Source organism: Micromesistius poutassou (assembly GCF_964030765.1).
Source record: "Micromesistius poutassou genome assembly, chromosome: 15".
NCBI classification, from domain to species: Eukaryota; Metazoa; Chordata; class Actinopteri; order Gadiformes; family Gadidae; genus Micromesistius; species Micromesistius poutassou.
In genome coordinates this window covers 14,705,619-14,721,438 of record NC_140285.1, presented here as the reverse complement: position 1 = coordinate 14,721,438, position 15,820 = coordinate 14,705,619, and the positions used below count along the sequence as shown (strand labels likewise).

The 15,820-nt window shown below is 40.0% G+C and overlaps 3 protein-coding genes across 4 annotated transcripts; all 3 read right to left on the bottom strand.

Moving 5' to 3' along the window:
- Positions 1 to 385: 385 nt before the first annotated feature.
- LOC311359217 (pancreatic progenitor cell differentiation and proliferation factor A-like) lies at positions 386 to 2,740 on the bottom strand. The gene is made up of 5 exons (XM_084479204.1): positions 2,595 to 2,740; positions 1,430 to 1,527; positions 1,164 to 1,241; positions 936 to 1,029; positions 386 to 821 (listed from the first exon to the last, which is right to left on the bottom strand). Exons 2-5 carry the CDS (start codon positions 1,482 to 1,484, stop codon positions 656 to 658), a joined length of 393 nt encoding a protein of 130 aa, XP_084335330.1. The 5' UTR covers positions 1,485 to 1,527; positions 2,595 to 2,740; the 3' UTR covers positions 386 to 655.
- Positions 2,741 to 3,587: 847 nt separating this feature from the next.
- Positions 3,588 to 8,165, bottom strand: LOC311359913 (tumor protein D54-like). Of its 2 annotated transcripts, XM_084479951.1 has the most exons (9): positions 8,133 to 8,165; positions 7,616 to 7,719; positions 6,944 to 7,092; positions 6,692 to 6,739; positions 5,606 to 5,707; positions 5,075 to 5,101; positions 4,137 to 4,172; positions 3,933 to 3,981; positions 3,588 to 3,723 (listed from the first exon to the last, which is right to left on the bottom strand). In XM_084479951.1, exons 1-9 carry the CDS (start codon positions 8,143 to 8,145, stop codon positions 3,631 to 3,633), a joined length of 621 nt encoding a protein of 206 aa, XP_084336077.1. In that variant the 5' UTR covers positions 8,146 to 8,165; the 3' UTR covers positions 3,588 to 3,630. The 2 variants fall into 2 exon arrangements, with proteins under 2 accessions (XP_084336077.1, XP_084336078.1); XM_084479952.1 differs by lacking the exon at positions 5,075 to 5,101.
- A 3,168-nt stretch (positions 8,166 to 11,333) lies between these two features.
- LOC311360034 (dnaJ homolog subfamily C member 5-like) lies at positions 11,334 to 13,670 on the bottom strand (the record flags this gene model as incomplete). Its single annotated transcript, XM_084480111.1, has 5 exons — positions 13,619 to 13,670; positions 12,490 to 12,621; positions 12,168 to 12,381; positions 11,547 to 11,718; positions 11,334 to 11,440 (listed from the first exon to the last, which is right to left on the bottom strand). The coding sequence occupies exons 2-5, from the start codon at positions 12,600 to 12,602 to the stop codon at positions 11,334 to 11,336; spliced, it is 606 nt and encodes a 201-aa protein (XP_084336237.1). The 5' UTR covers positions 12,603 to 12,621; positions 13,619 to 13,670.
- Between the last annotated feature and the right edge of the window lie 2,150 nt (positions 13,671 to 15,820).

Sequence of the window (15,820 nt, the reverse complement as noted above, 5' to 3'; positions counted from 1 at the left end):
GTCTCTTGTTCCAACAGGTGACCTGGATTCAGCTGGTACAGGAGTGTGCCGTTATCTAAACGGTATAATCCAGTGAATTATCTGCTCCTAATCATAGCAAAGATAAACAGCTTGTGTCCGTTTAGCAAGTAGGCCAACATCAGTAAGTCCCCTCAGAACATTTTTCTGCAACATTTTCAGTTGAATGAATGAATAAATGTGACCAGATCTTAAATATAAGTGGTTTTCCAGAATCTTGAATAATAAAATAATCGTACTATTATAGCAGGGAAGCTCAAATGAACAACCAAAACAAAACTATGATGTGTAATAGGATAAATATCAAACATGCCACGGTTTCAAGTCTGAATAAAGATTTTGTTATGAATAAAATCAAAATACAACATTGTAATGTTTGCTGCAAGTATCTTTATTTGACAGCAAAATGAACGGTGTAAAAAGTGAAAATAAGCTTTAAAATGTTTGACTGTTTTTGGTCAAGATAAAAATATACCATATATCTTTCTATATATATATAAAGACAAACAAAGAGAGAAGGACTGGGGGCCCGCCAGCCGGTGACTCCATCTCCTGGTGAAGGACTATGTGAGCGCTCTAGCCGGCCGCTGGGCACTGGGGCGGGGGGGGGGGGGGGGGGGGGGGGAGCCACTGGAATCTAGGAGGAAGTGGTCGGTGGGGACGTTGGGGTGGACGTCGGCGGGGACGCTGTCGTCGTTGACTCAAACTTCCCCAAATCACTGCTTTCACTGAGCTGCCTCTTGCGGACCATCTCCTGAGCGATGCAGGTGATCTCTCCGTTTGTAACCGTGTAGACGCCGTTCCTGAAACGACAAGGGAGGGAACTCTGTCAGTGTCAACAGGCGGATCTCTGGAATCAGACAAGTTCGCTATTTTTTTTTTCTATTCCGAAACACTGCAAACTCAAAGCGACTCACTTTTGAGAGTCGGGGCCGTTCTGCATGGCGGTCTGGTTCTGTTTCCCGAAGAACAGAGAAGCCCACCAGTGACCGGAGTCCTGTCTTGGCAGACCTGGAAGAGCAGAGCGGACCAGAGATGAGGCTCAACTCAAACACAGAGCAGATGTGAACACAGATGTGAACACAGATATGACATGTACTGTATATACTGGTGACCCAGTACTGGCTGACTGGTCCTGCTGTTACCTGGGTGGTGTGGAATGACCTCGCCGCTGTACTCTGCGCTGCCACAGGAGCTGTTGCTGGAAGTGGACCCTATGCGCCCTAAAGAGAAAGTTCACATCAGTTGAATGCTCTGGTGCATCTTATCATAAAGTCAACAATCATCCAGAGAAAGGACATACAGGCGGGCTCGGGAATATCAAAAGCAAACAATTATATTTTCCATCATAGTTTTAACCACACTCTCAGAGCTGTGTAGAGCATGATGGAATGGACGCCATGTCACTCACTTCTGTAGTAGTCGTGAGTCGCGATGAGGGAGCCACTTGATGGAATTGCTGCCATTTTGTCCGACCTTGTTGGTGTGAAACCGCGTAAAGATGGAAGACTGAGGGGGAAAGAACAGAATAGTTTATAAATAAAACTGTGGGCGGGAAATACAAAATGAAAAATTCTTCAAAAGTAAAACAAGTCAGTTATTGGGAGTTTTCTTTTTTGTTTTGCTTTATGGATCTGAATGAAAATAGCCTAACCATAATAAAGTAAAGGTTGCCATTTAATCCTGATTAAATGGCATGTTTTGAGGAGAACGTTCACAGGAAAAGTTGCGATCAAATGCTTGATCTGCTCATCCTTTTCCATTTTCCTCCTCAGTCACAGGGAGTGCTTCCCCAGCTGCCACTCGGGGATCTGGTTTCTCCTGACTCAAATAACTGGACTGTGTGTGGATTCAGCGGACCTCATGCCACCTCTCATGGGGTCGTGCTGCATGAGCAGGCCACGCGTTGCCATGGCATTGGTTCAATGGTTCATGGCTATTCAGCCTCGTCATTAAAAATATGGACAATTCTCTTGGTATGGACAACTCTTAAAGTGTAAATATAGTAAATATATTCTGCAAATAAGTAATAATGTAATAAATGTACTATTATACTATTGTTATGCAATACTTTAATACTATTATAGGCTATTTAGAATTTGAGATCATATATTTAAAGACATGTGAATGTACCAGACCACCTAATGTGAACTGTATAACTAGACTGAGGCTGTTGTTCCAGACAGTTTAATGAAACAACAGCAGAATCCAGATGGCTCTGAGATAATACTGCTGGGCATGTCTACTACACAGGCATCCCAGACGAGATCAACAAAAAGACAAAAACATAGGGCTGTCTGACTGGTTGGCTGGCTGGTCTGTCTGGTTCTCTAGTGGTAGCGGTTCAGATTGAACTCGAAGAGTTCAACTTGGTATGAGATCATAGTAGAAGCCTACGAGCATTCTGAATAATATGCAGGCTATAAAGGGGTCATATATGCCTACACAATTATTACTGACTCTTAACACTATAGTGATCTATAGTGAATAGAGCTATAGTGAATAGAGTATAGTGAGAATAGCCACTGGCGGCCACACTAAAGAAAGGTAGATAGCAAGAAAAAAGTGATCCTTACCTTCTGGTTTTTACTGAGATGTTGGGAGCAGAAACGACGGTTAAGGTTCGGCAGGCAAAGCTGATGTTGAGATCTACTGATTGTTTTTATGTCCCATTGGTGGGCACTGTTAGCACCTTTCACTGTCGTTCGACTCTGTCCCCTGTGTATGTCTGAGCCTTGAACAACACTCGCTTTTATACCAGTTGCATAAACTCGGACGAGGGGCACGTGGAGGGCGCATGGGCGGTGGGAGGGCACGTGGGCGGGGAAACGGTGTCCCAGGAAAACGTGTTACTGGTCCCATGGGGAAACGTGCAGCAGCTCAATGTCACAGGTCGGACGCTTTGGATTTAGAAAATCTTTTAAATCCAGTTGCCACCCTCGCACGAGAGCGCTGGTATGCTGCAAGTTGTAGGACTATATAAGGGAGTCTTCATAATGAGCCCTCCGTTATAGGCCTATATTCTAAGTAGTATTTTATTGACAGTGTGTGACAATTCCATTAATTTTAATGGTTACATAAAAATGGGTAGCTCTTGCTGTAGCTGAGAGCCAACATTGGAGTCAGCCCTTTTAATGAACTGATTTCAATGCTTCATAACAACCAATGCTGCAACTGAAACTTACGATTTTCTTTTCATAAAAATACATAAAATGTTTAATTTGAAAGAGTTCATATAATATGCCCTATATTGTTAATAAGTAGGCTATAGCTTTAAATAGCCATACAATTACAAAGTGCATTCACTTACTTTCCACTTCAAGAAGTCACGAAATGCCATTCACTTTTCAACTAATTTTAATTGAAAAATGTGAAAGTACAAAAAATACTTTTCGGTCAAATACTATAATAAATTACTCCAAAGATGAATTGGTTTACACTGGTTTATTTAACACATATCTAACCCATTCATATATATTATCGACTAATCAATATACAGTTCACTTATAATCTGAATGAACACTTTTAGGGCCTCCAATTGCTAGCTGGGATGTAGACAACGCACCGAGGAGATTATATCTCACAACACACAATCCATCCTCTCCTCGGCTCTCAGAAGGGTCCGTCCCTGGAGCCACGACGTGAAGACGGCTTCTCAAACCCCGAGGTGTTCCCTCCGTTTCCTCGACCACCTGCCACCTTATCCTGAGGGAGTCAACAGTCAACGGCGACGAGAGCTGCACACTACACACAATACACTTTTTTCACAATATTTCTCTTTATTTGTGTTGTTACTGTGTGTAATGCTGCTGCTACACTGCAATTTCCCAGCTTGGGATCAATAAAGTAAATCTATCTACCTATCTATCTATCTATCTATACACTGTGTCTGCTTACAAGGGCTTAAAACTGACCTTAACACTGCCAACCATTTCTTCAAAAGACCTGAAAGTCGAGGAGGGTCTGCATGGGATAAATACAGATATGTATCATGTTCATGGGGTTAAATACCAAATAAGTACATGAACATAATTGTCCCAGGGACTCCTGATAAAATAATTGTGCTCTAAAAGCACAATTTATTTTAGACGGTTAAACAGTTGAGCTTCCAGCATTACCTCATGGCAGGCACACTGATGCTGTGGCCCAGAGGTCTGTGTGGACGTGAGGGAGCACAAGGAGAGACCAAGACACAGAACAGGGATAAGCAGCGCAGCAGCCACCGCCGGATCTACATCAACCACAGGCTGAGAACAAGGTCACTGGACTACGTCAGCAGAGGAGAACATCATTCTGAATCACAGCTCTGTTGGGATCGCAGACACAAGATACCATCTGTGTCCTGGTCAGAGTGGCACTACAAAACATAGATAGTACTATAGTCTATTGCATATTACATCCATGATACTGTTAGGATCGCAGACACAAGATACCATCTTTATCCTGGTCAGAGTGGCATTAAAAAACATAGATAGTACTATAGTCTATTGCGTATTACATCCATGATATGTAGGTAATATAATCCAGTGTTTCCCACAGACCAGGTAGCAATGTGTGGTTCCCCCCTGCAGGGTTGGCAACTTTTGGTTTTTGGCCGGAGTGAGAATTTTATAATGCTTACATTATAACAGGGTGGGGGGGGGGGGGGGAGTTGGATTGCGGGCAGACGGGATTATTGTGTTGGATTGCGGGCGGACGGGATAGTTGTGTTGGATTGCAGGCAGACAGGATTGTTGACGGGGGGCAGGGTTGGCGGAGTTGTTGACGGGGGGGGGGTTAGCGCTCATCCGAAGCAACGAGAGATCTAACGGGTATTTTTGTTTTTTTGCCGTGACATTTGTTGTGAGAGAGTGAGATATTTATACTTAAAAATCGCGTTAAAATAAAAAAAAAGTGGAATCAATTTGTGGCGCTCGTTGTTGAATCTGTGGCGCTGCGCCACACATTGGTCTATGTATGGGAAACACTGTAATCTAACAATAATAATAATAATATATATATGATATAATAGTTTAACCACTATCTTCATAGTAGTACACAATGAGGTAAATCCTACCGGGCTGAGCTGGGAAGGGCTAGAGTTCTGATTGGTCGGCAGCATTAGGGAGGAGAGAAGGACATGACACATGAGTTGACAGACTCCTTCATCAGCAGCTTCATCCCCATTTGAGTGGAGAACGCCACAGTCATAATGTGGCGCAACTTCATATGCAACCGTGTAATGGGATTGGCAAGAATGTACTGGCTCAGCCAACGTGACACGGCAGGATTAGTAAGATGAATCATGAATGACTTGTAGAGACACAATGAGTCATGTTGGAGTGGAGATGGGTGTGCGTGTGCGTGTGTGCGTGTGTGTGTGTGTTTGTGTGTGTTTGCGTGCATGTGTGTGCGTGTGTGTGTGTGTGTGTGTTTGTGTATGTTTGCGTGCATGCGTGTGACTAAGAACAAAGTGAAATGTTGAAATGATATATGAAGGCCTGGGGTTTTAAACGGTATTAGTTTGATGATACTGAATAATGTGACTGCATTCAAAATGCAGTGAAACTGGAAACACAGGCACTGGTGATGAGAACACTGCCAGCACCTCATATCTGCAAGCCTCCTGGTAATGGACACGCCCACGGTGGACAGAGCAGCCGTGGTCACCTGGCCTGCATAGGAGAGCGACTCCTGGGTCCTCTTATATCTACACACACCGTACAGAAAACACGGCTCAGTGGAGCACGAACCAAGGAAAGCTTTGATACTGGTGTGAGGAGGACATGGTGAACACAAACTGACAACACACACACACACACATGCATGCATGCACACACACACACACACACATTTGGACACACACACTCAAAAAAACATGCACAAATACAACCAGTTAGTTATACAGTTCGTTTTCCATTCACGGCATTTAGCAGACGCTTTTGTGTGTGACTTACAATAAGACTTTTTTTCAGAAGAAAGAGAAACAATATATTGCTGTTGGTAAAGTAAAGATATACATAGAAACAAGTGCTAAGCACTTACAATTTGTAGGTTAACCTTTCCCAGTATTCAACAAAAATACCTAGGATAAGACGCTACACCAGGTGTCTGCAACATAAAGTGCCAGTTTGACATTTTCTCGTTAATGAGTGTGCCTTAAGCAACAATATATTAAATATTAAGCTGAATTATGACACCGCGACCAAAAACATTTCCAGAAGAACTGGAATTGTATTATTTCCATATAGTCCACAATCATCAGCATCAACATTTTAAAGGTTTTTTTTGTTTGCAACATGGGCTTACAAATTATAATTACATATATCCCATCTCAAAACACTGCTTTCAGAAACTCATTCAAAAACATATTTGCACTGAAAGAAAGTAAAAAACAGATAGATTTCTTTTACAATAATAATAAAAAAAAAATAATAAATTAAGATTTTTATTTTTATTTATTTTTTATTTTGCAAGTGTGCCAATGATTATGCGGCCACGTGCCAGTGGTGGCACGCGTGCCTAGGGTTGCCGACCCCTGCGCTACACAATGATAGGTAATACCCCGGCTACTTCTGTCTATTGTGCTATTAGCAGGACACTGATCCAATTGAACCTAAATCCTATCAGCAGGTCCCAAGGATTCACAGGTCACCCGCCCAGGAGAACAACAAGATATGATGTCAAAACTCACGCGTTGGAATTACTGATGTCGTCTAAAGTTGTAGCGGCTGTCAAATATCTGGAAAACAAGGTTTGCGTTTAATGTAACTGTTATTTAAAGTTAATCCAAACCACACAAATATGTGAGATATAAACCACGACAGGCTGTCCCTTTATTGGAAAATAATAATAACCCATAGAACGTTATTGACCAATCAGAATCAAGTATTCAACAATGCTGCGTTAAATAAATGTGATTCTCTGTAGCTGGTTGTGTGCTCACGGGGCAGAGGTCTGCACGTCTTGCCATCCTTTGACCAGGTTGTTCCTGATGTTGTTGAGCGGCGTGGTGCCTAGCTGTCTCCTGATGTCCATCGCATATTTCTCTTTTGCCAGAAGAACCTGTCGCAAAGTCTGGATCTCATCTTCCACCTATACATCACTCAGCAGAAATAAAGCCATGTTATTAATTACTCAGCAGATATAAAACCATGCTGTGCATAACTCAGCAGATATCAATTCATGTTCTTCTGCATTTTCAAATGGACTGTGAAAGAAATGATATGTGGCCTGTAGTAAAAATGCATTGCTATGCATGAGTTTGGGCTCCAGCCAGTGTCCATTGTATTGTCCCGGTGTAACATGCAAACCTTTATGGACATGCTACATTGTTCTCATCTCCACTAGTTTGGACCCTAGGTGGATGCACACCCCACACTATGCCTTGCCAACTATACAAACTATACCTAAGTTCCTCTGCACTTCTTTATCTCTATAAAAAACATGTTGGATGACGTACGGGCTGCATCTTGTATTGTAACTCTTACAATGGCCATGTGCTCTCAAACAATGGCTTATTTATAGTGTCTGAAGCCTTTTTCAACAACAACCCTGCTAAACTAGCATCATAGTTATAAAGTTTAAACTAAAATAAATACAATTAAATAATGATTACCCTTGTTAGCTCAACATTCAGCTCGTCGACGTCTTCTTCTGTTAGATCGGAAGATCGAATCGTTGTTCCCGGAGAGATGTGCATCGATGTGTTTCCCCCAAAACCTGCAAGCATATTGATAACATTGACTATGAAAGATGGAATTGCTATCGGCGACCGATGTAGGCTATCGCGGTAGAAACACAGGCAAGTTACATAGGTTCATTTTAGCCAGAAACATCGAAACATCAATAGTTGCAATGATGTTCTATCACTTTTAGAACTTTCACTCGTGGAATAATTAAAATAATTCGCAGATCGTGTAATAATATTCGCGTGCAACGTGTCGCTGTCCCTGGTGCTGAATCCTTAATGAGCGCTGGACAGCCGGAGTGCTACGTTACCTGTTGACACTAATGGAGCTAGCTTAGTTTAAAAACACGTCTCGGTCACACATCTACACGGTATTCGTTTAACAAACGATACACTGATCTACGTGCATTGTACCCAACGCTTAACTACCGACAACACATATTACCTGCCCGGTTCATTCTTGATACTTTCACTTGACGTCTTCTTTTACGAGGCAGAGGCTTACAAATGATGCGTGCTGCTGCTGTCCAATCGCAGCGCCCCGTAGCCAGGGTTGCCAGATTGGGCGGGAATTCTGTCCCAATCTGGCAACAATACTCATCCCCCTGGGTACTGGAGTACAGAGGCAAGGTGATCAGACGAATCAACATGGTTATAACAACAGCATCAATACAATATAAAATAAATATGTATAATTATATGTAGATATATTAAAAATATATATGTCAGACAACCGAGTCATTGTATAGTTTAGTTAGGAAATGCAATTTATTTTGTTTTTATAAAATTATTAGATTGTTAGGCTATTCTTTTTTCCTTTTCTTTTTAACATTTCCTATATAATTTGCGATTTAGAAGCTCCACCCTGGTGTAAACTAAGCACAATAAATCAATTGTAGCCTAGGCCTATTATAATTTTTTTAACCAAGTATGAATTGTGATATTGGATGTTTGTGATTAAAGTAATGATGATGTTGAAAATGATGGCGTTGGTTTTTTTCCGGATTAAGCTCAAATGCGCAACCTAACCCAACTGAATAGCATAACCATTGCCTGGCCACTATAAACTCACATATTGTTTTTTAGGCAAAAAGCAAAACCTCTTTCAACTGAACGTATCTATGTTTATAAAATTAGGAGTTGTCTCCATCTGCTGATTGAAACTAGCCTTCACACTTTAAACCTTATCTTTTGCCAAAAGAAAATGACCCCCAAAAGATATTTGACCGTTGTTTGTTACAACAACCATCTACTCTATTAACGATTGCCTACATTTTCCATTTTGTTTTTCTAAAATTTTGATTTGTTTTAAACCAATTTGGCTATAATTGGATTCATATTATTATTACTATTTTTATTTTTATTTCAACTGAATCCCTATCAGACATATCACATTCCTTTTAACTTATTGATTATGTTGATATATGTGAATTAGTAAGTTTGTTTTTTAAACCTCAATAATAACAAATGGACACAAGCCAAAATGTTCAGGAACATTTACTCAACAACAGCAAATCAGATCAATGATCCATATGTTTTCTTTCAGACACACAGTTACCATGCTACAACATAAACGTCAAGAAATATACACTTTATATGAGCAAAGTGTATGTACAAGCAACCTGAACCATTAAACAATGCCTTGCAAAATTTAATGGCCACATTACAACACCATATCACTTGAAATCATGGCCAATTTTCATCCATAATGTGACAAATAATGAAATAAACAATACTCAAAAAATGCATCATATAACCATTTCACTATCTTTACACTATATATTATGTTTTATGGAACCATTTTTACTGATCGTAGTTTTTTTTGTCATTATCTGAACAGACATTGCATTCAACTTAGAACAGTTACATTAGCATTTCCACTATCTCAATGAAAAGCCATGACAGGTACATCAATGTTATATCAGTTAACAGGAAACCTCATAAACGAGCCACAGAGGTCAACACCCATACCTTTAATAGCAGAGGGTAGGCAATAGGAGTTCACCCATTGTAAACTAGTAGAACACATTATTAACAGGTATGAAAGAGACAACAGTTTGGCATCTATGGAAAATTTGTGATGATGGTATATATGCATATTCTATGATATCTTGTCATTCTATTTAGAGCTGCCTGTAATGCTAGCTCACACATAACATGTACTGTGAGCATATGTGTTTACAAGTACTGTTATAAATCAGGAATGATAAACCATCACAGCATTGTAATCAAGTCAAAGACTGTTAATTCATTTTCAAAATACAAAAATAAGACTAGGATGACGGTAATTCTCAACCACTCACAACAAATCCTTACAAAAACATGAATGTAAGGTAATATATATTTTTTCCCATCGACAGTCTTTACCTTACTCCCAGACAAAAATGTGAAATTTGGAACTGACAAAATGCAGTAAATACAGCTTGAATCAAATAAAATGACCTGTGCAGTAAACCTGTGCAGACAATAATATTAATTCTTCTTCTTAATCTACACATCTTATTAGAACCGCTCCATACAGTGCTGTTACGGTAATATCAGTTCACACATCAACATACAGTTGGGCAAAGTATAGCAACACCAAATAGATGCCAACTTATCAAAAGAACTACACCCTACTGTGATGCATTGATCTGATTATTTATATCTTTGACAAAAACATGGGAGAGGAAGCATCTGATTACAACTGGGCTAGCCAGATCTTATATGGACTTAAGAATGAGGAGCAAATCACTGATATGACAGTATTACTGAAACTGTGCCATCTGTTATTATAACCTTAAAAACACACTCCCAAATTAAAAATGTACCAATCTAATGGTTGACAGAATTATATGTCAAAACAGCACTTCCTACTGGTTTATACAGGAATTTGGAAGGGGGGGACACTGATAGACTAAAGTCTAATTATCTACCTTAACATCTTTATGTCTCACAATTAAAACAAAGTCAAGGGAGCACAGCGAAGACAACAAACACAGTGCCTCAGGTTGCAGGTCGGACAATGGCATGAGTTAAGGACGACAATGAATAAATAACATTAGGAATTTAAATTGAACATCCATGAATAAAAGACGATTCTTCTTCTTGGATGGTGACCGATGGCATAAACCACCAACGACAACAAGCTTTACACCTCCCTGAGCCAATCCACTCTCTATTCGCCTTGCATTAAAACATCAACCTCACCTTAGTTGAATGACACTCATGAGAACATATTGCACTAAAATTGCCTGTTTCTTTTCTTTTTCAAAAAAAAATTACAAATGAAAAACAAGAAATGGGAACAGTGGTCGTTAAACAGTGCATGCATTCACACCATTTTGAAAAATGTAGGAAAGAGACGGGGGGAGGCTAGGTAAAAGGCGCAGAAATACAAAAGAATAAACATAAAAGGAAGCAATAATTTCTTTCTATGGGGTTTGGGGTGGGGTGGGGTGGGGGGGGGGCGGATTGCTAGTAGAGCAATCAGGGATGGTGTGAATGATGCGACTTCATTAGTTCCTTTGGTGGACCATGCTGGCTTGTCCCTTTCCTGGTGCAGAGCACCACTCTCCAAAGTTGAAACAGATTGGCCCTCTCTCTTTTATCTTGTTAATGTGGAACAGGGAAGCAGGCAGGACCGTGGGCCAAGAGGAAGACTAGGTTAGTTAAAGCCGGTGTCAGTGTGGTAGGTGGAATAGTGACCGTCCGACGTCAGCTGGGTCGTCTCTGTCGCTGACGGCTGCAGCACGATAGGGTCACCTCCGGCCTCTGTGTGAGAGGACAGGAAGAAGGGAAACCGTCAGTATTGACCGGTGTCTGCACAGTGGCAGCCAGTGGACATGCATTGATAGAGTGGGAATGGGAAGGATCTAACCTCTCTCGTCGGATTGCAACTGGGCCTCCAGGTCCTCTGGGGAAACGTAGAACTCCTGCTCCTGGCCCTCTGGGGGCCGGGGCTTGCACTTGCCACAGCAGCAGTTACAGCAGCAGCACAGACAGCAGCAGAAGTAGCAGCCGGTGGCCACGCCACAGCACACAAACAGCGCCTGATGGGAGCCGGGAACACAGGTTTGGATTAAAAGGGAGAATATAGATTTCCCCTGTGTAAGATTGTGTTGCCATTATTATTATTATTATTATTATTATTAGTAGTAGTAGTAGTCAAGGTGGTTGTTGTAGTAGTAGTAGTATAATTATTTGTCATATAAATATAAGTAATTATACTAGTACTATGACTACTCCTCCTTCTGTACTAATACTGTATTAGTACAATCGTCTGAGGAGTAGTACAGTAGGAGCAGTAGTCGTAGCAGTAGCAGAAGCCAAAGTAGTAGTATAAGTAGGTGGAGTAGTCATTGCAGTAGTCCTAGTGGTAGTAGTAGTAGTAGTCATTGCAGTAGTCGTAGTAGTAGTAGTAGTACTAATAGTAGTAGTAGTAGTAGTAGTAGTACAGGAGGTGTATTCATTTGGCCTACCCAGGAGGAATTTGTCTTACCTTTGCCCACCAGCTTGACAGGACAAAGTATGTGTTCACATTCTCCTCCCCAAACTGTTCAGCCACATACAGTCCCAGAGAGCCATATTTGTCATATATATTACGCTTCGTCGGATCGTTGAGAATTGCATGAGCGTTGTTAATCTCCTTGAATTTGTCTACAGCCTCCGGATTGTCAGGATTCTTATCGGGGTGAAACTTCAATGCCAGTTTTCTGTGGGGGAAAAAATGTAAAGTATTTTTATTTTATTTTTATGTTTTTAGTGATAGGTTTGGTAACCTGGATAATGGTGAATAATGTAAGTTTGACGGAATGGTTTACCTGTAAGACCTCTTGATGTCATCAGGTGTGGCTACTTTTTCAACTCCTAACGTGAGGTAAAGAGATTCACCAGCGGTGGACAGAGACCGTTGCCTCTGCTGTTCTGCTGTCATCGTGTCTTAAATCCACAATCTGGACACAACGGGAAATAAAAAAAGCTTTATAAACGTGACGTGACTATAGCATTGCGTCACACCTAAAGCCCAACAGACCATGAAACGTTAGGCCTATGATGTCGTGTCTCAAACTGTTTTAATTTGTAGGCCTATAGTCTATTATAATTATTAGCATTATTTTTTATTTTTTTTACATAGAGTAGAGAGAAGTAGAACAGTTAACAACAAAATAAATAAATTCTGATTAGCACTTTAATTATGCCTAAATGAAAAAGTCCAATGTCATGGATTGTAAATCAATGGTCGTGGTAATTTGCTAAAAGCTACCTGGCTAATGAAGGCTGAATTGGCCTTAAGGCTCTTTAGAATGAATGGAGGTAGAGTGATATTGCGAAATCTCTATATTATTCTGATTAAACACAATCAATTCAGCTCCTCAGTCTCGTTTTATTACATACATGATAGTGTTAAGGATCAAATTACCTCATGGAGATTGTAAATAAACAGACAACATACCAGGACAATTGTACAACCATATAGGTTACTAAGCGCATCGTTGACATTAAGCCAACAGGCATGCTGATTGTATAGTGCTACATGCTATATCATATATCCAGAAATACACATGATCCCTCACCGATATCTTTTTGACAGAGCCGATTAGGATGTCCCAATGCCGTCCATCTTTCTAGCTTTTAACCGTATTAGAAATAGGACATACGCCGTGCTAAATATGCTGCAAACTGTGCCTTAATAATGTGTAGCCCCCTCTACATAATCTATATGAAGGATTACGGTATGAAAATACGATGCTTGAAGCATAATCTCTGCAGCAGCATCAGCAGCAGCAGCAGCAGCAGCAGCACTGCTTTAGCGCACAGCATCCATGTTGATTTGCTTTATGGCCTGCTCTTCATATAAGACAGGACAGGGATTGTCAGCATTATTGTTCAAGGACATTGTGGGATGGGTGTCAATAAGCAAAAATACAATCTATGAGGAGGCGATCTTACCTTTCAGTCGCCTCTAACACGTAGAAGAATATATATTCCTGCAGCCTATTATTTCAGCTATAGGCTAGTGCTTCACTAAGGTTGCCCAGCCCACTTTATGAGATTCCCAGCACACACACAACCATGGCCAGCTGCAGCAATGCATAAGCCCCTCCCCCCATGACCCCACCAGGCATAGCCTATGCGCAGAGCCGTAGAAAGATAGAGTTGCGTCAATGGAGGGTCCAAAAGCTCGACAGTAACGTGGTTCACGCATCTTCAGATGGTTCCAGCGGGTCATTTGAACCAGTGGAAGCTGTGCATCCATTTGCTGATTTACCACGAAACTGCGACGTTTGGTAACTAGTCAACCCAATGCAAATATATCACACGTTTTGCAAACCGACCTGCTGGTCGGTAGTATTTAATATTGATATAAATATGGTATAATGATATAACTCTGATAGAAGATTAGGGTGATGGGTTGAATGTCTAGCCTACGTTGTGCTCCTTCAGCTTCTAGTAGTCAAAAATCTTAATTTTTTATTAAAATGTAAGAATTTAATATAATTCCATCCAGACTGAGCCATAGCCTCTCCAAACGCTCTGAATCCAACAACAAATGTTATGTGCAGCAAACATGATGTTCAAGGTGTTGTCATTGAAAGTTACATGTGGGCATTCTATTCAAACTCCAGTGTAAAAGCTCCACTGATTGTCTACAACAACAACATCAATCACCTTAAATTTGACCGAAAGTTTAGGCCCTGATTGAGGTGCATCAATCAATGAACATGGATAACATGACTACATACAAAGATGTACCCTATTACCCATGTCTATGATACAATGATCTGCTATATACAGGGTGCCCGATAAGAGGTAACATGACTATAAGTATAGCCCACCTTATTGAGGGAAACATGACTAGAATACATACACACCTTATTTGAGGATAATTTGGCCAAAAAAAGTATCTTACATCTTCTCAAAATGTGATCATGCTTATGCCTCATTTCCACCGAGCGGTGTGGTTCAGTTCGGTGTTAGCCACTAAGCTCAGCAATGGATGGGTCGGATCCAGATTCCAAACTTCATCTTCACCACATATACATTTGCATATTCATAAAGATTAATTAAGCTTTATGAATATTATTGACTATTGAATATATTGAATATTAAGCTTAAATACTTCATACATAAGACACCATGAATTAGCATATTCACTTCTGGATTCTGGATTCTGGATCTGATCACTAAATTTAACAAAGTAGTGATCAGATCCAGAATCAATACTTAATCTTTATCAAAATATAATTTTGAATATTCACATAGCATGGCAATGTAGTAGAGTTAGTATGGCTTTTGGTTTAGTTACCTAGGTTACTGGGCTATGGATGCTATTCTATTGATTTCTGTTTACGTAAGTAAGCCTTTAGTAAGTTCTAACTTACTAGGTGAGTGACTTACTGGGCTGCAGATAACTTGATTATTAAAAAAAAATTGATTATTGAAGTAACCACCAAATTATCTCACCTTTTATTATAGAACCAGACTGTTTCATAACTATAGACACAGTGTCCCTCGAACCCTCTCCTGATCTGACTAAAGAAGAGCCTTTACAACTAAATGAGCGGAAATAGGCCTTTATTTAGCAAGAAAGTGACAGAATGGTCTCCCTATTATTATAAAATTAACATAACAAATGCAATTATAGATCCACATATACTGGCCGAACCATAACTACAATAAACAAATAAAGCAAAATAAACCATCATGGAATCAGGGGTTCTCATATGTAGGTGCATCAAGATGTATCCAATACATACCTATTCTATCCTTTCTGTAATACAACAATACATTGAAATTCATAGGGATTTTTCTTAAAAGTTGAATCTGATCACAATGCACAATACACTCTTTATATATAAGAAAATAATCAATTAACTTATTGACCTTATGATTGAGCATTAGTAAACTCAAACATCAATATTGTTTGAGCACTGACCAATGTCTTGAGCACAGTCCTAATGCATTTGAATCAATGAGGCCTATGTCTATTGAACATTTTATAATATAGAAACAATTAATCGTATATTGTATAATACAATAAGAATACAAAAGAAGATAATTCAAGTCATAGATATAATGTAATGGTGCCATTCAACTGATTATTTTAAAGGTATGTATGATATTTTATAGGTATAACCCAAATAAGTATTT

Coding starts and splice junctions, on each gene's coding strand:
- LOC311359913 (XM_084479951.1), bottom strand. Junction 4,173..5,074: donor GCCCTTCCCAGCTCAGCCCG/GTAGGATTTACC, acceptor ACGTCCACACAG/ACCTCTGGGCCACAGCATCA. Junction 3,724..3,932: donor AAATGGTTGGCAGTGTTAAG/GTCAGTTTTAAG, acceptor TGACTCCCTCAG/GATAAGGTGGCAGGTGGTCG.
- LOC311359217 (XM_084479204.1), bottom strand. CDS start 1,484: ATGGCAGCAATTCCATCAAGTGGCTCCCTCATCGCGACTCACGACTAC. Junction 1,242..1,429: donor GACTCACGACTACTACAGAA/GTGAGTGACATG, acceptor CTTTCTCTTTAG/GGCGCATAGGGTCCACTTCC. Junction 1,030..1,163: donor GGTCATTCCACACCACCCAG/GTAACAGCAGGA, acceptor CTGCTCTTCCAG/GTCTGCCAAGACAGGACTCC.